The 24,145-nt window shown below is 41.5% G+C and overlaps 1 protein-coding gene across 4 annotated transcripts in view; it reads left to right on the forward strand.

Moving 5' to 3' along the window:
• The window catches only part of ncam1a (neural cell adhesion molecule 1a), a 244,871-nt gene that overhangs the window by 214,130 nt on the left and 6,596 nt on the right, over nt 1-24,145 (forward strand). For 2 of the 4 annotated variants that reach the window (XM_061247778.1, XM_061247779.1), the window contains 4 exons: nt 11,814-11,938; nt 13,091-13,271; nt 21,737-21,944; nt 23,094-23,210. In XM_061247778.1, the coding sequence (XP_061103762.1) occupies nt 11,814-11,938; nt 13,091-13,271; nt 21,737-21,944; nt 23,094-23,210 (631 nt within the window). Of the gene's footprint in view, nt 1-11,813; nt 11,939-13,090; nt 13,272-16,391; nt 17,776-21,736; nt 21,945-23,093; nt 23,211-24,145 lie in introns of those variants that run through there. The other 2 variants (XM_061247780.1, XM_061247781.1) reach the window with 1 other exon arrangement.

Raw genomic sequence — 24,145 nt, forward strand, 5'->3', positions numbered from 1 at the left:
AAAAAGATTAGTGAAACTCATTCAGAAACAGTCGCAGCCTGTACCACATGGGAGATTTTTGTTTTATTTTTTATTTCTTATAATAGCTTCGATCTGGAATGGAAAGAAGCAAACAAAATGAAAGGAAGAACTGTTTGATCGGTAAACACGAGGGATTTGATCCTCCTTCGTTTCTTGACATTGCAGCGGGCTGTAAACATGCGCCTACTGTGTTGAAAAGCTCACTGTTGATGGCTCCTTTGAGGTGTAGTTTGATTGTTGGAAAAGGAGACAATACCCTTAGAAAATGTTATAGATACAAGGCATTACAAGGAGTTTCAGTTGTGTTTTTTGTTTTTTTTTGTTGTGCTTCAGGATGTAAAATTGAACTATAAAATGGTATTGAGTAATGTTGTGGTTCAGGAACCAGTTTTGTAACTGCTATTGTAAAGTATTTATCCAAATAGCACCTTTTAAACAATTTTCTTCGATTAAAATTCCATTAGCATAGTTTGTTTCTCAGAATGCAATCATTTTTTGTTATGCTTACAAACAATTTTTGTCTTTTATGTTTGACGTATTTCTAGACCTTCCTTTTTTAACTACCCACCAGTTTAAATCAATTATATACCTATTGAAATGTTTTTTCAGGCGTGGACAGGATGTAGAAAAATTGCTTCCCTTTAAAAAGAAAAATGGTTCAATGAAAAATATAAGTACTTGTAAGAAATAGATGAATTTAGTATTTCAACAATTACAACCACACTGCATTTATAAAAGTTTTTCATGTTTCTTACATGTACATTTTTCGTCCATGACCAATGATACCATGAGGTGTTTTACATTGCTGCAGGGGTATTGGTGTGGGAGAGTGGGAGTGGAGGTTGGGGGAGGAGGAGAGGAGAGGGGGGGTTGCCGGCTCCCTGTAGAAGCCAGATGCTCGTCCTTCAGGGCCCCAGCAGTAGCAGCTGTGCTCGCGGTGGGCGCCCGTCCCTCATTGGGGATCTCGCGCGGGTGACTTTGCTGTCTCTCACCACGCTTTCGTCGCCTTGCAGTTCCCCCCGCCACGTCCGCCCCCAGCCCGTCGACCGGTCCGCCCCTTAGTGAGTATGCCAGCGGTGTGCAGTGCGATGGCGTGCATTCACCTCCCTTTCACCCCCCTTTCACTTCACCTAAAACTCATTCACCACCACCACCCTCATCCTGCACTCCGATGAAAGGGAGGGGTAACATGGGTGTAGCATGGGTCCAGGTTTCATCACTGATCGCATCGCTAAAGGGCCTGAGGAGGGCATTTTTAAGTCCCATCCATGTAACCACCACATCGCGCCTAACGGTTCACCCTGTCTCTGCAGTGACGGTAGTGTGCGATGCAAACCACGTTTCACATAACACACATCTCAGCTGGGGCCGCGCTTCGTGTGACACGCTGTGTTCGGATCCATATCCTGCTTCTGATATGACCAGACCGCATGATCTTCCGGTGGTGATGAGGCCTGAGGTCAAGGATATTGGACATGTTCTCCTCCCCCTGTTGTGTGTTGAAAAACCCAGGCTCTGCAGGATGGGGTGAAGAAAAGATGCCATTTGGCATAACCCAAACTGACAGTTTCAGCCAGCCCTGGGCAATATTCTGAGATTCCGTTTGATATTGTTTTGAAAATAACCGATTACAGGTTGAATATATGCATGAATACTGCAAGCAAGCCTGTCTTAGCAAGTGTTTGAGTTGTGTAACTCAAAAGACTTTCAATTATATTTTTTACTCTCAAGTAGACAATATTTTTCTGTTAGCTTGACAAGTGAAATTGCCTTACCCCATTGGCAAATCTTGGAATGAGTCAAGCTCATTGGCAATATCTTTGTCTTATTTAGCAAAAAAAGTTATAGAAGACCCTGGTGTAAAATCCAGCTATGACCAGCTTGAAATTACGAGCTTCCAGCTGTTTCAAAACATAGTTTGAGCTGGTCTGAACTGGTCAACAAACTGCCAGCTGTTTTAAAATCTAGCTTCAGCTGTTATTGCAGCAGGGAACATTTTAAGTCTAAATACAAAACTAAAATACTTCAGATTTACTTTTTTGGGGCTTTTGCAGCGTGCATGGGGATATTTTCATAGCTCAGGTAGTGCACAGGTGTGTCCTGTCACTTATTTCCTGACTACCTGAGGGTGATCCCCTCATGACAGCCTTGCCGATCCGCGGATAACCCTGGCGGGATTGATAACGCCCAACGTCTATGAGGACAGCCTGGCCCGCCAGATTACGAAACGAGAAAGACATTTTTCCAAACAGGGACAGTGTCATAAAGATTAAAGCTCGTTCGGGAAGAAGGCATCTCCGGGTCCTCTCAGTCACTGTCGACAGGCTCTCTTGCCTCTCGCGTCACTTGGAATTGCGAGTTTTGTTCGGTTGTCACATCCATTTTGTGGTTTTATGCTTTCTTAATTCCTTCCTCCACAGCAGCTGAGCAGATGTATGCGGGTAAAAAAGGACAAGGAAATTCAGTTTAATAGCTGAAGTTAATGAGTACTGTAGGCCTGCCATGACAGACTAAGCCTCCACCTGCCAGTGTGTGTTAGCACTGCTAAAAGTAACTGGATTCATAAGCTGTTTCATCCGTAGGCTACCTGACTTCAGCCAAGAGTGGCAGTTGAGCAAGTGATTTCCCCGAGGGTGTGTTCATTCATGGCATTGTTGTTCGACAGTGAATTTCCTCAAAAGCAATCAAGACAGAAACGTTTGAAAGAATGCTTAATCTTTGTGTTGTCCTCAGGGTCAAAAATGAGTGTAACAGCAGTGAAAAACCCCTGAATTTAAATTTGTCTGCATGAAATTTTATGATTTTTCCTGGAGTGACCCTGTCATTTGAAAAATTTAAGCGGCACACATCTATTATAGAAAAAAAGGGTGGGTCATTTTTTACCCTGTTGATGTGTGGCATGCATAATATGAAGACAGCACAAAGCTGAAATATGTAGACATGAGCATGGGTCATTTAGAAAGATCCAGAACATTGGCGCAGGTTTTTTTTGGGGGGGGGGGGGGGGGGGGTTTCTGGTGTCAGTTGTGTGCACACATTTAAAGTGCACACACATTAAGATGCCAATACAGCCTCTGTTACAGTATATTCTTAGTTTGTTGCTGTTTGTGGATTGATTGATGTCGAAGGAGCAGACTTCAAGTTGCATGTTGGGAGTGCTGGCTGTAGGTTTGTTTTCACTTCCACCGTAGCCATAATGAAAGGTTGCATATTTCATGTCAGTGGGATTGTGAATGAGTGCTGTCTTTGTTGACATGGTAACCTCTGGGAAGTGCTAATCATGTAGTCTTTAGAGGGAACCGCTCCGTTCATCGAAATCAAATATTTTCTAATCCCGTGGAGTTTCACAGTGTTAAGCCTTGCCATTGACCTGCATTCTTCTGATTTTATTTGTTTATTCATTTATTTGGGGACGTACTAAGGACTTGTGTGCTTGAACAGTATTGGACCAGTGCTTTAAGCTGGTATGCTCACATTTTTTAAAACCCTTAAAGCAAAGGAAAAAAAGTACATAGTATTGAGTGCTACAGACAAAGGGTAGGATTCCCAATTCCAAAAAGCAATTGCTTTGGGCAAATATCCAAGCAGTAATATTTAAATGGAACAGCTTGTTTGATTTGTTTATACACGGTTTTGTTTCTTCCATCATTCAAGGGTTCTAGCAGTCTCATTCCTCAATTTTCCATTGCTGTAATCTTCTGGGGTCTTCTCATAAGCCTTAACACAAATAGAAAAAAAAATCTGACAATCATGTGACTTCAAAGTATAGCCTATAGTCAATAAAAAAGCAATAGGTGGATTTAGAATTGAATAAGGTATGATGTTATACAATAATAGTAACACATTTCCTTTATGTAGTGCCTTTCGCCTAGTAATCTCAGACTGATTTATATTAAAGGGGGCAAGCTCTCCTCATGCACCGCCGATGTGTAGCACCCACCTGCGTGATGTATGGCAGCCATTTTGTGCCATAACCTCAGCTGAGGTGGAACAGAAGGCAATAATTGAGGCAGTTAAAATGGGGGATGATTTGATGGCTAGTTTGCAATTTTTCCAGGATACCTGGGATCCCCTTTCCTATTTGCAGCTGAGTGCCTTGAGTCAAGCTTTCATCCGAGACATGTCTCCTACACGACAGTATCTCCGTGATTCGGATTTCATTTGATTCACATGGAAGGCCACCAACACCACTTCCAGCAGAAATGTAGTTTTCCCCAGGTCCTAAATAACAACTGAGCCCAAATGAAATTGGCTTTAGCCATTTGCAGGAGAAAGCTATACGATGATATGGCAGTGTGAGACAGAGGATGTGGTTTCTAATGCTGAACTCTGGGCATTTTGCACTGGTTTATTAGACCTACCTATGCTAAATATAAAGCTATTTCATCTGACCAATCTGTTTCATAATAATACCATGTCCTTACCGCCCCTATTATGCCACATTATGCGATTAGGCATTGACATGCACTATCAGCTGTGACCCTGAGAACTTAATATCAGCTCTGTCCATTGCCTTTGCCTGTATGTGCATGTGAAAGAGCCACTGCCAAATGCCTAAGTGAAAAAAAGGTATATGTAATATAGGCTACTTAGAGGATAGTGTTCATTTCAGAGGGTCAGTTTGCCTACATAATGAAAAATCTGGGGTTTTACTGAAAAGGTCCTGTTGTATGGATATCTTCATGTTCATACTGTTATTTTGATTATCCTCACTTCACACTTGGTTACAGTATTACCCTTTATGATCAAATTGGAATACAAGCAGAAGAGCTGTCAATGTACAACGGTGTCGTAACCCCTGCTCACCATAGTTACAGTTATGACCTGTGAAATATACATGAACAATGTGGTATGAACAGGTGTGCTTTTTAATTATAGGAGAAATGGGGGAATATCCTGTGTGTTTGAGATACAGATGATGCCACATCCATTAGGTGGCAATTATACATCTGTGTGGTTTTTTTTAGGCCCAGACTGGCCTCCTCTTGACACAGGGAAACATTGCTATTGTTGTTGTTGTTATTATTACATGTATTAATGCGAGCAGTGAAAATGCAGACCTTCTATTATTGTGGTATGACATTTCTCACATCTGTCATGCACCGGAAGAGCAGTTAAATAAAAAAACGCGCTGTGTTGGGGCGGTCAGACGACGCACGCTCCAAAGCTAGCGTGTGTGCCTGGGTTGAGCCTTTCATACAGGAACGCGGACGGCTCGTCCAAACGGCGCTCACGTGATTAACAACACCGGTCTCCCACCCCGTGGCCTTTGGGTCCCGGCTGTTGTATGATGGCGTGCCTTGTCACAGAGTTGCGAATGGCCACTGTGTGCCAGGGTCCTTCTCCCCCACCTCCTCCCCAGTGTGTTTGAGTTGTTGTTCACGTGCCCTGGGTCATGCACGTGTGTGGCCTTACATGAAATGATCTGTCGATCATTACTGCATTACTGTGAACAGAATGAAATTTCTTTCATGTTCTATTTTGGTGTGTGTGTGTGTGTGTGTGTATGTGTGCGTGTCTGTGTATGCAGTTACTGTATATATATATATATATATATATATGCACACACAGATTTTTGCAGTTGTAATGCAAAAAAAAAAAAACTCAAGGTTTGGGCCTCATATTTCTTGTGCAAGAAGTACAGGTGATGTGATCATTTATTATGTTTGTTTCAGTTTCAGCCAGAGGAAATGCTGTTTTACGTGGTGTGACTTAAGAGGATGGTCCATATAATTTATTTTGCTGATGCATGCATTCATTTATTTAGCTTATTTATTTGCGATCTTTATTTTAACAACCCGCAAAACTAAATGATGCTTTAAACTGGCAAACGTCACCATGCTTTAGTTTTTGCACTTATTACTACGCCCAATCATTTTCGTTTTAAGAACATTTATTTAAAAAGTAATAGTAATTTGCAACTGAAGGGTTCATTTTCAAAATGTAGACACAGGGTGGCAGTAGGCAGAATGATACTCACATGTATGTTTGATGTACTGTATAACCAGCCTCTTAAATTTATTTTGAGAAAGGCATTACTGTTAAGCGTTCATCAACAACCTGTAATCATTTTGTCTTGAGAAAATCTAGGATTTTTTGTACAGGTCAATAAAAAACAAAATGAATAGAAGTCATTATATCTGACTAAATGAGAATTTAATTGCCAGTTTCAAGCTTCTGTGAGTTTATGTGGTTATTTAAAAAATAACTGTGCCTAATATGGACTGTCTGAAAATGTATTACAGAATCTACCCCTTTGTCTCATGTTTTTATATGTATTCAATGTGTTGAAAGTATTTTTGTTGTGGATACATGTTGCTTAGTTCTTATTTTTCTGTGTGCTTGTATAGTTTTGTCTGTAACTCTCTTGTTATTTTGTTGTTGCTCATGTTTACATCATTTTTATTAATTTTTTTTGTATTTTCCATGTGACCTACTCCACTTTCCTTTCAACCAATCATGTGCGTGCGTATCATGTGACTTTGTCATGTGGCTCTTGCGTGGTGCTGATGATGTCGTCCACGCTGGTGAGCAGAAGGTAAACTCTTTGTTCTGATTGGTCCAATTCACACTGACGTTTAATAGACTTTTAATAGAGACAGATAATAACCATGAGATTTCATTGGAGAAAGCGCCTAACAATGTCAGTTATGTCAGGTTCTTCTCTTTTTTTTCCACATTTCACCTCAAGTACCCCTGTTGGGATTTTTAAATTGCGATCACTGTGTTTTCCTCCTTAAAGATCAGCCATTATGCTTAAATTGCTTTAAACATTTACAGAATGTAACATTCTGGTATGACTCAGCTAAATGTATGTCTCTTCTGCGTCCTCCTAAGTCATCTCCTATGCCTCATATGAGTGATATGTCACAAGGAGGCAGTTTGGAGTCCATTCTAAAGCAATAGTCTGTCTGCATTTTAGCCAAAAAACCACCCAGCAAAAGCACTTCACTGATGCTCTTTGACCTCAAGTTGTTTCTGCATACTTTACATTTCACTGAGCTCATTTTGAAGGGTGTGTTTTTCCACACGACCTTGTCATTTTGTCCGTAATATACCGGCTGAAAACTGCCAGAAAGCCAGCGCTTTTTCGAGAGGTTAGAATGGGACTGTAATTGCAGACAAAGCAAATGGTTGACCTCTACATTCAGCGACTCATTTATTTTCTTTTTATATGCATACCATTATTGTTTGCTAAATTTACCCTCATTACCACCTAACCTTGACACCGGAAACAAGATTTTTTTTTCCCATGCTTTTTCCATAGCATTTATAAAAGAAGGCTGTTTATAGAGGCAAACCCACTGACATCAGCTAGCTGAGTTACAGCTCAATCATTCATTCCTCTTGATATAAGTACATTGAATGCCCTCAAAAGTGGTGATTTTACAGAAGCCCAAGAAGGCAAATCCAAACGGACTAACAGTGGCATTCACCCGAAATTACCGCATGCAAGTTAGCGCACATCTCTTTCTCTGTCCCTTCCTCCTTTTTTCTCAACTTCTTTTTCACTCTTTCCAGGTGGAAGTCCTTTCCTTTGTTTGCATGTGTGTTTAACTTGTGTTACGTCTTGCATGTGCCCCCCCCCCACCTTCAAGTGTGTGTTATACACATGTATTGATGTGGACTCAAACCAAGAATAATAAAAAAAGGCCTGGGTATTGTTCCATCCAACCAGTCGGGGTCCCCTTTAGACCAACTTATCGGTTATTCCAAACCATGACTGGCCTATCAAGGTTCGGTGCATACATTAGTAAAGGAGTTTTAGCAGGTACTGCTGTGTATGCTGGTTTTTGTGCCAACCACAATTCGAATCCCAGAATTTTAACAAGTTGTTCATTTGTCTTAATTAGGTGCTGTACATGATTTAGAGGGATTATTTACCCTCTTAAGCCACATTATGTGAGAAATTATATGATAATAAACATAATTATATTATCATTTATTCCAACATAGTGTGGCCTAAGAGGGTAAATAATCCCACTAAACATGAAAACCTACAGATTATTAAAATTCCGGGATTGCAATTGTGGTTGGCATGAAATCCGGCATACATACTGTATGCGATTCGGTAATCCCATCCTCAGTCCCTCACAAACGATCTGGACCAAGGGCACCAATGTGATCTACAGTGTATGGCATGAAGTGATCATGCCCTGAAGTCGTCCTGGCCCACCACCCTATCATCATCTCATTGGGCAAAAATGAGAGCGATGATTTAATGATTTAAATTGATTTAAGAGCAAGATCATAATTCCTTCTCTCAGAGTATGTGGAAACAGGTCTAAACGGGACTCCAAATCTCGCAGAGAATCAGTCATTTACATCATTTAAAGAACAAGGCAAAATGAATCATTACATCCTGAATAATGATTACGCTGCATGTCAAAGCATGACTTCTTTAGCTAGTGGCACTAACCTGTGTATAACCCTAATAGCTTTTTTTTCCTCTCAGCATCTGGGAAACCTTCACTTAACCTGGAATGATGCTCATGACCTGACTAAAATTTGATATACAGTAGGGAGAGATGCAATTATTAAATTGTCACAGTTTTCTTTTTCATTAACTCTTTTTCATTTTTATTTCCAGCAGTGCCTATATTAGAAGAGTTCTTAGCTGATGCATTTTAGAAGTGTCATCTAATAATTTCCTGTTAATCACATGCTATGAAACAAAATGTTTTTGCATGTTTGACTTTTTAAATGCTAATGCTTTAAAGTGGTGAAATGAATGCTACCCTAATGAGAAATTTCAAGGTTCTTTTTCAGCATTTCCCTAATGCTTTAAGACTGTGCCAGAAATTAATGAAGCATTTTGCCCTGCTTTACTGTACCACTTTTTCCAAGAACAGAAAGACTAGAAAACGCTGTAGACATCTCAGTGTATACTCTTTTTCTGCAGACGTACAACAAAAAAACCTGCTGTTTAATTGGACTGTTGCTCAGTTATGTGAATAAACAGAGTAGTCCCACTGTAGTATCCAGAGAGACTGTACCACATATCAGTAATGTAAATGACTGTGTTTGCTTCAGTGCTTAACCGGCCTGTCCATCTGAAAGACACTCTAGTGGGTGGAGAGAGGCAAATAGCCGCCTCAGCTTACTTCTGTCCTCTCCAGACGCAGCCTATTACCAGGCTAAGTCCTCATATAGCCTTATGGCTAATGCACCAAAACCCCCTCTCATTCTGTGCCCTTGGCCCCAATAACGTGGTTAAATGGAATTTGGCAACACTTTTGGACTATGTGCTGAACCTAATTAGCTCACATTATAATAATAATATGTCCTGTAATTGATAATAGGGTTCTCCTGAAGGAATGGTCACATTTGTGCAACCCCAAAATTAGTGTCAGAAAAAAAGGAATTTGACTGCCCCAAACAAAATCCAAACCAAATGGGCACAGAACACAGCAACCAGGCTGTGCATTTTTTATGATTTCTATTCAACTATAACAGATTTATTGAGCTGGCACATAGACAGGAAACAGCCAAGCACAAAATCCAAATTCTTACTTATCATGAAATATATATACATAAATAGTATAGAACTAGTGCTGAGTGTTGGAAGACAGTATGATATATGCAGCAGGTTTTAAAAAATCGCTTGCGATACATAATGATATTTCCAAATAAGAACATGCATGACAGCTTGGTTTCAAAATGAAGACAAAACTGAACTTCACACTTAATTTAAATCAAAATGTTTAATTTAAACAACAAATAGGTTTACTTCTGCTGCAGCTAAAGCAGCTACCACTTGTAACAAGGGACTGAAACTGTTAAAGGTATCATAGAAACTAGAGTGCATAACAGTAATCACACCATATAATATAAATATTCAATTGTTGGCTATTCGCAACATATATCAACTTAGAAGCTTATGTAATAAAAGTAACACTGGAAACAGTAACAGGAACACATAGGTGTCATATTGTGTATATGTCCTTGATATAAGTTTTAAATTAAGAACCCGGTCCTTAATTTACATGAATGAAAATGATCTTTCGAATGGAACAACATTTGCATCGATAGCACATAGGGCAGGTTATACTATCATTAAATTACCATGTCACATTTTTCAAAGCTTGATAATAAAGTATATAAGGTACCTTAATGGTCCCACCAGGCAATAATCACTGGCTCAAGATGATGCATGTCTGCAGATCACATACAGTACGTTTCTGTCATAGACCTACTCTTTTTTATTTTGATATAGAATACAGAATTTAAATTTGTTATCTCTCACAAGCAACATATATGCCACAGGTAAACATAGATGCGACATTAACACATTTAGATAAGATGATGATAATAAAGCAAAATAATGTGGCTGCAACTTCACATTCTGTTCACCTGCTTCTTTTCACCTTTTTGAAATATTTATCATATTTTTCTCATGGATTTCAGACTATGCCAGAGAAAGGTGTTCATTGTCATATATTTTCCAGCCAATTATCTTAGTTTTAGTGTTCTGACAGCTCTATAAACTGTGCTAGGCTGTAGCTGTTGCTTACAAATGTCAGATCAAGCTGGGAGTGAACTTGTGCACCCCTGCCTGACAGTACAGTATCATATCAAACCAGAAACTCACTAATTGCATGAAAACGATTTGTCTCCATGATGTGTGTAAAACAAGAAAATGTGGAATTTTACAAAACACAAAGAACACCTGTTATGCAGAGGCTTCATTGACCCTCACCCTGTAATTATACCATATACTGTATCTAAAAAAGTTACGAATAGCGCCTTAAAGTGTCTTCGCTTTTATGTATGCTGTGTAAACAATGACCGATGAGATTTCCCCTAAATGGGTAATACATTTGCACTGTTGAGCAAAGTTGTACTGAACTAGCCCATCAAACACCTTTAGTAGCAATGCAGTTGAAAATGCAAAGGATATTACAAAATCCATTTAAATTTACATTCAAAGGGAATTGGAAATACAGCTATTAATGGATTTCTGTAAATCCTGCTAACCGTGTGACCACCTGGCATGTATTAATTGTTATTTAAGGTTTGCGGCAAACAAACAAAACAAAGGCAAACAAGCAAACAAAAGCATCTGACGTGTTGTTTAAATCTCAAACTTATGCATTAAGCTAAAGACAGGCCATCCACAGCTTCTTTTTTGGGGGGATATTTTTCCCAATATCCCAAAGGCCCATGTTAGCTTACATATGAAAAGGCATAAAATAACATAACATAATACTAGCTAGCTAATTCATCAATAAATCGTTATCCAGCTAATCTACAAAGAACAAAAATCATCGCTGAGAGATCATATGGCTAGCTAACGAAAAAAATTTCTATTAATTCTGTAGTATGCAACTTTAGCTGAAGGCTGCACTTTCTTTGGTATGGTACGTGGTATTGACAGTTGCCATGGTAACAAATTAAGTCCTTCCCAACCCCCCAAAGGTTGAGATTCAGCCTTTTGTTTTAAAAAACGAATGCCTACTTTACACCCAATTAACGCAGTAATTAACTGTTTTGACAAGAACGGAGAGGAATGGTAAGGCATGCCTTGCAAGAGCTTAGCCATGAACAGCACTGGATACATAAAAAAATAATGAATAAATGACACAGCAGTGATTTGTGAGGATTATCGCAGGAGGCGCGGCAGTACAGCAGCTGTCGGCGAAGGTGCCCGTATAGAAAGGGATTTGAGGGAATTTCGGAGAAGTGTGCGGAGCAGTGGGAGAGCGAGTGGGGAGGAGGGGGACACACACAGGGAGAAATTGCTGTTTTGCCGGTGTCACTAACCGCTGGATCTGCCGGTGTGCTCTTCCCAGGGGAACCCAACCCTCCTAAGCTGGAGGCTAAGCTGCAGTCCAACGGCAATGTTCTCAAGGTGAACTGGATCAAGCAGGACGACGGGGGCTCCCCCATCAAGCACTACCTGGTCAGATACAAGGCTGTGAGTATAATGGACTGCAGTACCTGCAGGCTGCTATCAGTTCTGCTACCGTTCTTCTTTTTGAGGTACCCCATCCCCCCATTTTATATATCGTTTATTGTTGTTGTTTTGGCCCTGTACTCCCACACACATTGGATCTGAAACAAAACAGTGCATATGGAATTATAGCCCTTTTTAGTAGTTCCCTTCCTTCATTGTAAGGGAGCAAAAGTAATTGGACAGTTGGCTGGATTCTTAGTGTCTTGTTGCATCATTAGTTAATGCACAAGAAAGCTGTGAAAAGTTGATTATATGGATGGAATTTGCATTTTTAGTCTGCCTCAACCAGTGGACAAAATAAATTGACTATGCCAGTAAATCAGGCCTTCGTAAGGGTGAAGAATCTGAATAAATCAGAATAAATTGATCAATGTTGGTCATGGCAAAATCAATATAGTGTTTGATACATTGTTTGGAAGCAAAATCTCACAAGTGAGCTCAGCATAAGGAAACAATGTGGTCGACCGTGGAATTTCTTCAGTGAAGAAAAACCCCTTGTCAACTGTCGAACAAAGGATTTTCAACCAAGTATGAAATGTGACAACATTATTTTGGTTTATGTTAATAATTTACTGTAATTCCAACATTAAATAAAATAACCAAATTAATTTAAAATCCAATGTGCTGGAGTACAGAGCCAAAACTATGTTACTAGCTTGATGGAATTTATTATCATATCATATACTATAATGTTAGTGTGTGTTGATATTGTTAACAGATGGGATAGCAATATGGCAAACCAGTTACTACCGGTGCAATTGTCTGGCTACAAAGGCAAAAAGATTTTTTTTTTTACTATTTCAGCTTCTGCCAGGATTTTTTGCATTATAAAAAAAGATAATAAGCAAAAGTATATTTCTTTAAATGTGAATTTCCCTTTTAATTTGGGAGCAATAAACATTGATGCGATAACTGTCCAAATCAACAAGGTAAATTAAATAGCTAATTCAGTGCTGCTGGAGTTAGTTGTATGTTGTTGTTTTCATAGACGAATGCTGCACTACCGCTATAGTTTGGTGGGCCATATGCCGTTGATAGGTGGAGGGGAGCGCGGGGGGTGAGTTTTTGGGAAACGTGGGGCCCTGAGCTCCCCTCGTCTTGCGCCCCCTTTAGAAGCACATGGTGGACTGGAAGCAGGAGCTGCTGCTGCCCAGCATCAGCCAGCACGTCCTCCTGAGCGGCCTGGAATGGGACACGGAGTACGAGGTGCACGTTCAGGCCGAGAACCAGCAGGGCAAGTCCAGGCCTGGCGCTATCTTCATCAAGACCTCTCCGGAACCCACCACCATCCCAGGTACCGCCTCCCCGCCCCGCCCCCTGCACACACACACGCCGCCAAACAAACGCTCCCCCCCTTTTTACGCCAGCAATGATGAGACAGTGAGGCTTCACAGGTCACAGAATGAGGGCGCTGTCGCAGGTGTTGTGGCGTCTCGTTTGAACCGGTCACGGCGATCGGAGCGCATGTGATTGACGGCTCATGGCAGCGGGCGGACATTTTGGGGTTTGTGAAGCCTCGCTCCCCATCCGCAATGCAGACGCGGACACTGCCAACAGCGCTTCTGTGACTCCTTACTGTTGTTCCACACACTCACCCGCACACACACCTGGCTCAAAGCAGTGTATTTGTGCTCCTCTGCAAAAATTTCATCCCAGAAAAGCTCATATTGGCAATCCCCGTAAACAGGATCCACTACAAGCTTCTTAAGATGGGTGCCGCGGCAGAATAATCTTGATTGGCTGATCGATGGGAGGGGGTGAGAGTCGGGGATGAGCTAGAGCTGACAGCCTCTTTAACAGCTCGGGAGGCCCTTTACTGCCGGGTTGATGTAAAACAGTGCTGATTCTGAAGGAGGCTAACACTGCCACCTCATCTGCTCAGCAAATATACAACTCATGTGGGCTGATGTACCGCACTGTGTGGGATTATGTACCACACGTTTTTGAGATACTATACCACACTGCATGCAGTTATATGGCCTTGTACTGACCTCACTCCTGTTTCAGTCACGTGTCACTTAGTCAGTCTGGAAAATTTTCTGGTCGTGTGTCAGTGAACTCACTGAATTTCAGCAGGTTACTTCATTTCCAGATGTTCCAGAGACACATCTGGGTTTAAACTAGACAGGCACCTTCATACACTCCAAACCAAATGTCTCCGACTTTGTCCTGTTGGCAGTTCTGTGCTCCAAAGAATTTGCATAACTACAGTATAGTGGTTGCCACTAATAATACTACAACCGCCAGTCTCTATCTCTTTCTCTCTCTAGTTCTCTCTCACTCTCTCTCTTTCTCTCTAGTTCTCTCTCTAGTTCTCTCACTCTCGTCAATTCTGTAATGAGTTTTTTTCAAATTCCTTCTCTTTCTCTCCCTTCCTCTCCTCTCTTGTTCTCTCCTCCCGTCTCCTCTCTCCTCGTAATGTCAGGTAAGAGGATTTGCGGCCTGAATGCAGGTTGTGGAGGTGGGGGAGGGGGCGGGGGGGGGGGGGGGTGCGCAGCCCTGCTGATTTTTTTGCATGGTAACGCTTGAACAGGATTTGTGTGGTAGCACTTTACTGAGACCTGACAGGCATGTGCCAGTGCATGGCACGGAGCCATGCTTACTCATGCGCTTGGTTAGGCCCCAGCCACACACTGCAGCGGTGGGAGCTTTGGATCGATGAGCATTTTGGCACAACAGGTTTAGACCGACGCCCCCAATAGTTGGCTGAAGGTGTTGTCGAACACACCAAAAAAAATTAAATAAATGGAACCTTTTTTGTGTGGAAACATCTGCACAGGCAAGCCATCAACAGCTGTTTCCTTTAAAGGTGGCTATAAACAGCTGTTGTTGAATAAACATGCTTTTTCTTTTCCGAGCGCCAGCATTTTCTTAAGGCTATAGTGGCAAGACATACATGCACATGCATTTGTGCTGAAAAAAGGTTTTCCTTTGCCTTCTAGCACTGACCGACATAGTGGGGGCATTAACACTCCATATACCAGAATCCCCTTTTATTTTGCGAAGAAAAAAGTACTCGCCTGATTTCACTATTTCAAATGATGGGTGCACTACTCTCATGAACTCGAGCATGTTCCAAGCTCTAAATTCTGCTGTCCAGATCTCCCAAGCTAAGATTGACATGAAGAAACCCTGTTCTAGGACTCATAATTAACTGATGCCATTTTTAACAGCACAGCATCATACAGCACATTCATTCATCTGTTCATTCATCTGGCCAACATGTCGTTACATCTTAACCTGCTTGTATTTTCTGTGATTGCTTGGGCAACATTCCCTGCAGTGGAAAAAATAACTAGGCTATTAGAAATTAATAGAATCCATTAGAATTCATTTTTGCCAGAACTGGATTGCTGCTTGCTCCCAGCTAACAAGTAATGTTTTACAAACCTTTGGGGACATTCCAGTTAGATTAGATAAATGGATACAATAAATCTTGCATACTATCTCACTGATAACATGTCTGATGATTATAAGCGTTGAAATGCAAGGTTTGTTGAATATTGGTAACCAAAAAAATGAATATGAATGAGCATACACAAAATTCTTATACAAATTGTTGTCTAGCTAAAACAATTAAACTGAATAAATTCATTCCAGCAGTGTTCCTTAAGACTTCAAAAGAACATTCAAGCGGCATCCATAAATCCAGGAAAATATTGGAACACTAACACCAACCGAAATGTAAAAACAAAAATTGTTAGCTGGATCGGTATTGATTTATCAGCATGTCCAAGTGTTGTATAGTCTCAATCCATATAAACGTTTTCACGATTTTCACTGAATCCACCAGGGAAGCTGCCCTCTATGTGCTTTTCTTACTCATTTTACTATTTGTCTTGTCTCTCCCAACCTCACATATCCCATAATTCAACACCTTTAACCTTTTTCTGACCTTTAACCTTTGGCCTGGCTGACTTTTCCAGTGTCATTCACTTTGCTTCTTTAACTCACTTTAAGTAACTTAGTTACTTTATTTGTTTTCTTCATTCTTATCCCTTTATTGAAAAGTTACTCACATCTCCTTAACTTGCTTGAATCTTTTTTCCTTTGGTTACGTATTTGTTTTGTTTCAATTTACCTTTCCAAACTTACATTTCTGTATTTATGACCTATTTTTCTATCTTTCTCTTTTTTTCCTCTCTCCCTCTTTTCCCTATATCTCTCCCTCTTCCCCTCCCCCCCCCCCCCCCCATGTCTCTTCTTGTCCTGTCGTCATGTGTGATCTCTGGGATGCCACCGGATCATCACATTACCCATGCGCACAAACTTTCCTTTGGTTTGGTTTTTCTTCTGTGTGTGATTATTTTTCACCGATCGACACCGTGTCCGTTTCTGTCACCGTGCTTCACCTGTGGCGCGTGTGTGTGCGGACTCCGCGCGTCACGCCTCACCCACTCGCGTGTGTCATCAGCGACCCTTGGCTGTTCCTCTGTGACGTCCACTGTAGTCTCTCTCATCTTCTGTCTGCTGACTGTGATCGTTCTCTCATAAACTGTGCTCGTGTTCGGAGCAGGGAGGAGCCTCTGTCCCCCGCCCTTTCATATCTCACGCTCGGGCCACTTTGTTTTGTACACCTTTCCAATCCTTCGTGCAGGCGAAAAAGAAGCAAAACAGCAGTTTCCTGTAAAGGTCGGGCGGGTCAGGGCGGGACTGGGCGGGGGGGAATGCGTGATATTGTATTTGTCATTGTACATTTTGTTTGTTTGTTTCGTCACTTTGTCTGCATTTGAATATTCAGTCCCTTAAATGCAACAGGTTTTTTTTTTTGTTTTGTTTTTTCGGAATTGAAAAACAAACAACAAATACACAGTATTTGCCCTGTATACTTTTATATACTACAGAGCTTCTGGAACATACCAGGGAATGCAGCATCTTTCCTCCCCAGTCCTGGTTTCCATTGAGTAGATGACTATAAAGGGGAGACAGGGTCTTGGCTAGTTATTGTGATCTCCTGTTCCGCATTTCGTCTCCATGTTGTATTAATGGTCACCTGTCGCACCCTACTTACTGTTTAAATGTAGTGTCACTCTAAGAAGGACAACAAGTATTTTTCATTTGATGCAAAAAAAAAAAAGAGATGAGGATTCAAATGTTTTCTTTCAAAGTGTACTGTACATAATTATTTTAATTTCTTTTTTTTCCGAACTAAAAAAAACAGGCCTTTCTTTTTGTTATTGTTTTTGCATTTTAACCTAAGAGTAAAAGGTATTCTACATGCTACAGCTGATTAACTGAAGGATACAGGTTGAAGGTATCATTTCCAGTCTTGTGCTATGATGGCATTCTATAACATAACTTTTGTAAGTATATGCAGTGCAAGTGTGTCCCTATATGATAAATGTTTTTGGGAATTATGAGAATACCATAATGTAGTGATATGACTTTTTTCGGGGCAGAGTATCACCCAGAACCATACATTATTAATTAAACAATGTCTGTGTGTGTGTATGCGTGTGTGTGTGTGTGTGTGTGTGTGTGTGTGTCTGGGTGGAGCCAACTTCATTTTGGTTTTTCATCCTCTGGTTTGTACAATTTAAGATGATGTCATTGTTGCTCTGTATTATTTTTTGGGTAGATTCAACGATTGAAGTGTCTTATGTCCTGGAGGCTCCCCTTAACTGGAGGCTTAACTCAGGGGTACAGAGTGCTCCTGAGGGGTGGGAAATGTATCTGGGATTAGTGTTTGTTGAGAGTTCCCCTGTGAACCTGCACTGCCCACATTTTTAGACTGACTGACGAAAAATAAAGAGATGCACCCGGAACCCTACTCCTGGATTTGCATGTGCCAATCAAAATCGCTTGTACTCTCCTTTCTGTTTAAATCTTAAAAGGTACACGATACTATAATTACCTCTGATTGTGACAAGCAAAGTAATTGTATCCATTTAACAGTGTTAAGGTGCGTGTTTTGACTGTGGTGATTTCATGATTGCATTTGAGTCACGGTTATCTTCAGGTAATTTCAGATCAAGGTTAACAAGTAGTACAGTAACAAGCATGTGAGCCTGCATTCAGATTAAAATATTTGCTTGGTGAAAGAGCTGTGTCATTGAAAGAGGACAGGTTTATTATCAGATACTACCATAAAATTGAATTCAGGAGAAAATGCTGTACAATGTCCTCTTTATTCTTAGGAATGACTGCGTATTATTGTGTATTTTCTCTTCCTTGTCATGGTCAGAAAATGGGCACCATCTGAAACTAGGCAAAACAATTTTAAGAAAGAAATGTTGCGGATAATCGGGTACATTAATTAGTGGGCTTAAGAGATATAAAATAACTTGAGTTCTGTTGGATAATTCAACTTGCTCCTCCAGAAGATACACACACATTCTGAACTGAAAGGCCACATGCTGTATCTTGTCAATGGGTGGGGGAAAAAAACTATAATTTAATAAAGTATGGTAATATATGTCCTCGATACAGTAAATTAAGTATAATATACAATGCTGTTGTTTAAACGATTGCAAACAATTGATCCTAATCCATTTTGAATCACTTTCCATCCGTACCACTTGTTAGGAACAAAATGTACTGTATTTAGGCGTTAGTGGATTTAATTAACTTGTTTATTTTTCTCGGTCACTGTTCCTTCCTTAATTGCTTGGTTTAATATGTAGATTGGGCTATAGATATGCCTGCGCATGAACCGTAGGCCTAGTTCATGTTCAATCAGCCTCATAAAATTGCTGCTCCTCAGCGCTGCGGCATGTTAAATACACAAACAAGCTGAAAATGTAACTTAAAATAACTGGAAATTATAATTTTTTTGCCTATACTGGCTAAACAGTTCAGTGCCACTTGTTGCAGTAATTAACAGCTGGCCTCATTCCTTTCTGGCAGTTTAATTTCAAACAAATAAACAAATGAAATAAAATTGGCTGGTGGAACTCCGGCGCTTATTGTTTGTTTGTCTTAATCGCAGCGGCAATGCTAGCGCGGTCTCGCTTTGTTTATTTGATTGTGGACATTCGGGGAGCTGGTGCTGGCGCTTTTTTGACTGCGCGCCTATGTACGAGTATATTTTTTGCCTGTGTTGTGCTGATTTAACGCAGCTTGTTAAAATGCAGAAAAAACAACCTAACTCACCCCTGAGGCAGATGGCGTACTGTTGGCCGATGAGCGAGGTGGCAGTAGATATGAGCTGTCAGTCTGATTCGTGCCACAGAAGGCCACTTTGCTATATCAGGACCTTTAGAGAAAGCGGTGGATTTTTCCAGAGAGGCTGCGGTCGGAATAATGAGCTGGGTTTGTGTTGTCACCAGCTAGCCTCGGTTAAGGGAAGGTCAGGCTGATACTCCTGGATTAATCTAACACCGTTCGCTTTTAAATCAGACCACTTTTAATCTTGCCGAATAAACATTACATTTATATATAATATTAAATCACTGGGTTCTGTTGTTAGTTTGTTTTAAGGCCAGCTGTTTCAGATAAAATTACGGCATCGGTTTGCTGTTCTTCTCATTGTGTAAGCAAAGCAGAACGCATTTAAAATAATAATAAAAAGCATTTATATGGTCACTGTAAAAACAAGCGTTCAGTTCCAGTAAAAGTTTTCTTGTACAGATGGAATTTGTAAATTCAATAAAAATTTGTAAAGATAAAAGAAAACAATTTGACAGCCAACAGGAAAAAAAATATTGGCATTGTTTTTATGTCACATAAAAACGTTTTCCGTTAGATTGCACTGCTTATGTAAGTTTGTTAGCTCTCTTAGAGGCAGTAGGTGTTTTCACCAGAGGTTGCTGCAACATGTGTACCAAAGATAGCTCATAATTAAGTATTTCATCAGCATTGTGGGCACTACAATGCCCTAGTGTCCCTGTTCATCTTTTTTATGCCCACTCAGCAAATTGGCTGCACTGTTCCCATCAGTTTTAACTTGCACGATCATCAGTCTTTACCTTGTTAGGTCCCCTGGCTTAGCCTCTGCCTGGTTCTGCCCGCCCCCTCTCCCTCCACCTCTTCTTTTGATGATTAAATTCCCACCCCCTTCATAAATTATGAATGTATGACAATGCATGTAAAAAAAATCTAATTCAATGCATAAGGAATGTCTTTTTTTCAATAAGTTTGGTGTATGCATGCAGGTATGTAGGTATGTATGTGTGGAGTGTGTGTGTGTGTGTGTTCCTTTGTGTTTCTATCTGTATTTACGGTATATCTCACTGAAAATGCAGTGTAGTGTTTTTGTGTTTGATCCAGTTCATGTATATATTAATGGAATGGAATGTTGATGTTGTCTCCAGCAACTCAAAGGTCCACACATACAACCCAATTAATACAATTGTTTGAAGAGAAGTGAATTCATGTGCAAGGAATGGTTATGGAAATCACACATTTTGCAAATTGGCTTTTTTCCCCCAACCACAGTTCTTGTCATTAAGTTCAATGCTTATGCTAATTTACGCTACGATTCATAGCCTTTTGAGGTGTGCCACCCCAGGCATACTGCCTGCACTATTTCAAACTGCTTGTAAGAAACATTCCACTAATAATGACTGAATGTCAAAAACAACCCTGCTGTAAAATCCAGTTATGCCGTCTTAGCTGGTAGCTGTTTCAAAACATAGCTTGAGCTGGTCAAACCATATCAAGTTGAGAGTTGGTCTGAACTGGTCAACCTGCTAAACCATATCGAGCAGGAAGCTGGTCTGGACTGGTCAAAACCTAGCTTGAGCTGGGTTTTATTTCAGCAGGGAAATGCATGCGAGTGATCAAGGTTCAGATGGAGCTTTGCTAAACAGGAAGAAATGCCTAACCATACAATACAAAGACATTTTCAGTATGAAATTTGACTTGTTTGTCCAATGTTTTTATGCTTTTGTTTGAACATTTTTTAATCTCCACATCAAAGGAAATAATACAGGAGAGTATCTGTAATCCTCAAAGCGGAATGATGAATGTCCACATTTTAGCAAAACTCATTTTTGAACCTTCACAATGAGACAGCAATGCTTAATGTCTTAATTTAATCTTTACTTTCTGTGCATTATCCTACATTCAGTGTTTACTGTTGAGTAGATGTTTGTTAGGCCATGTTGCTAATTGCTAATCCTGTGATATAGATTTTATTTTTTGGTAAAAAAAATATGTCTAATGTCTAAACTGTTGAATATTGCCATGAATATAACTTGCATCTCAAGAAATGTATTAACTCTGGAGGCTATGTGGATTTGAAGAATAGAGAGACCTGACTAGAATGGCAATAAGTGCCTTTTTTATTTAACATCTCTTCTATTCAATGAAAGGTTATCTGTGCTTGTTAAAAAACGAAAACGCTGTACATTAGTTGCTTGTTAATAAGTAAACAAAATTGTAGTTAACAAAATCTTTTCTTGGATGTTCACTTGTTTTTTTCTGGTAAGTAGTATATGTTTTCAGTCCGAAACACATTCCTTTATATGTTTTGACCTCAATTTCTCCGTTGGTCTTGAGTGTGCTGTGGGCTCTAATTGCCAAAGACAATTAAAATATCACTGTCTAAAGATACATAACATTATTTTTTTTTAAACTTTGAGTATGAAAATTTGTCCTCCAATCTCAAAATAATACTGAGCATCAGTGTTGCTGTATCTTTCATTAAAACGCCAATGCAGATTTTTGCAAAAGGGCATGCTTGTTTTTCTTAGCCGTTTATATTAACATTATCCATCTGCTACTATGAGAACCTAGACCGTAATGGCGTGACGAGACATGGAATGATCTTCCTCTCCTCTCCTCTCTCTACCTCCCCCCCCTCCTTCCCTCCTGCAGACCCCGTGGTCAATGGTTCGGGCCTGGGGACGGGAGCCATTGTGGGCATCCTCATCGTGGTGTTCGTGCTGCTGCTGGTGGGCGTGGACGTCACCTGCTACTTCCTCAACAAGTGCGGCCTGCTCATGTGCATCGCCGTCAACTTCTGCGGCAAGTCCGGCCCCGGCGCCAAGGGCAAGGACATGGAGGAGGGCAAGGCTGCCTTCACGTGAGTCCTTTCAGGGCTGGGGGCGTGTTCATGTTCTTGCAGCATCTTACATTAAAGGCCTTGTAGTGCCCACTTCCCTGGGAATTGGAAAATGGAGCCGATGAGTATTTGTTTACATTATATTACATTACATTGATGGCATTTGGCATACGCTCTTATCCAGAGCGACGTACGGTTGATTAGACTAAGCAGGAGACAGCCCTGGAGCAATGCAGGGTTAAGGGCCTTGCTCAAGGGCCCAACGTCTGTGTGGATCTTATTGTGGCTACACCGGGGATCAAAGCGCTGATCTTGCGGGTCCCAGTCATGTACCTTAACCAAAACGCTACAGGCCGCCCCACATCTTTTAGAAAGAAGGGGGGGGGGGGGAATCAGAAAACAAGTCGGTAACCTTGCGAGTCACGTTGCTCCCAAGCCTCCTCTGGCAGGGTGTCATTAGCCTTTTCCGTTCGCACGGCGCCCGCTACGCCTCGCGACGCTCCGCTCACCTCGCGGTAATTACTCGTTGAGAGCGCGCCCGTTGTGTTTTGATTCGATTGACTGGTTCATTCCGGGCCGGTCTTGGTGCCGGTGGCCCGCCGGTACCGCATTGCTTCCGGCTGGGCCGCGGTCTGTCGGGGCCCGTGTCTGAGTGGCAGCCTCGGGCGAGCTAGCGCTCTTCCCACGCTCTGCTGGAGGCGCCCAGCGAGGAGGCCATGAGGCGGCTACGACACAGCCAGGGTTATACCGTGCTCCAGGCCCAGAGCCCAGTCCATACTCTCTGCCACAGTAGTGTAGGTGGCACACTCTCAGAAACGCAGTGATAGTGGAGGGACCGTGTTAGACCCTGCTTTAGGAACCAGAGCCCAGTCCATACTCTCTGCCACTGTACTGTAGGTGGTATGCTCTCAGAAACAAAGTGATAGTGGACGTACATTTTTGCTCTTCAAGGATCAAATCTTCCCAAATGTACCCTGAAAGGAAAGTAATGTTCTCACTGGATACAGATGACTATGTTTTCCAAGCAAAAGGTGACAGAGCGACAGAGCTTTTGTACCATTTCAGGCACTATCCGTACCTTTATTTTGAGTGTACGCAGTGCCAGAGCTGGCTGAATGACCACGCTGCCTCTTCACGGTGCCGTCAGTCTAACCGAACGCCCCATTACAGGAAGGACGAGTCCAAGGAGCCGATAGTGGAGGTGAGGACAGAGGAGGAGCGCACCCCGAACCACGAGGGCGGGGGACAGACGGAGCCCAACGAGACCACCCCGCTGACAGAGCCCGAGTGAGTGCCCCCCCGCCCCTCTCCCTATCCCCCTCTCTCTCCTCTCTCCATCTCCCTACGCCTCCCCTCTCGTTGTTTCTCTCGGTCAATTTCTCCTCATCCTCCTCTCTTTATGAGTCTATCCCCTGTTTTTCTTGCTCTCGCTGGATCGAGGGAGAAGCCACCCGGGATCTACGGTCTTCGGCAGCAGCACAGCCAAGATGGCTGCCAGGCGCTGAAGCAGGGTGGCATCTGTAGACAGTCAATTAAAGTGACATAAAAAAGCTAACTGATGCAACTTGAAAGTATTTGGCGAATATGCACTTTGACGTCGTGTTCGCTGAGACCCGACAGTACACCACGCTGCTGAGCCTCTTCTCTGTCAGATACAGGAAAGGGCCATATGCCTCTTCCAGAACAAGCAAAAATAATGAGCAGCCAAAATAAAAATGTCTGACCTCAGAGATGCACTCATGATGAGGTGGCTGGATTAATAAAATTCACCTCGTATGACTGAACCTGAGAATGTAAAGCTTGATGAGATGCCTCAAGTTTGTTAAGGTGCACATTATTGAAATCTAGTTGCATCAGATAATTGAGCCACAGGGCATCAGGGAATGCAGCGACTCAGTCAGTTCTGAGATGCCTGGGCATAGGTATTTTCAGTGTTAAGCCTCTTACTGTAAGTGCTCTTTTGCCTTTTCCATCCAGTCTTTCAGTCTTGGTAGACCGTAGCAACCCTGCTTTCATGTTAGATTGTAGCTTGCTGTGCTTAGACATGTCAGCCCAGTTTCTTCCTGCTCAATCTTTTACTGCCAGTAGCTCCTACCTTTTAGCCTACTGTGTGCCCTTAAATTTTTGGCCTAACTATTTTTGAAGTTAATCACTTCTACTGTGCTTGAAAACTGCATGTCTCACAGTCACTGTTTGTGCCACGGCCTCCTCTCTCTGTCTCT

The sequence above is a fragment of the Conger conger genome, chromosome 7, assembly GCF_963514075.1.
Source record: "Conger conger chromosome 7, fConCon1.1, whole genome shotgun sequence".
NCBI classification, from domain to species: domain Eukaryota; kingdom Metazoa; phylum Chordata; class Actinopteri; order Anguilliformes; family Congridae; genus Conger; species Conger conger.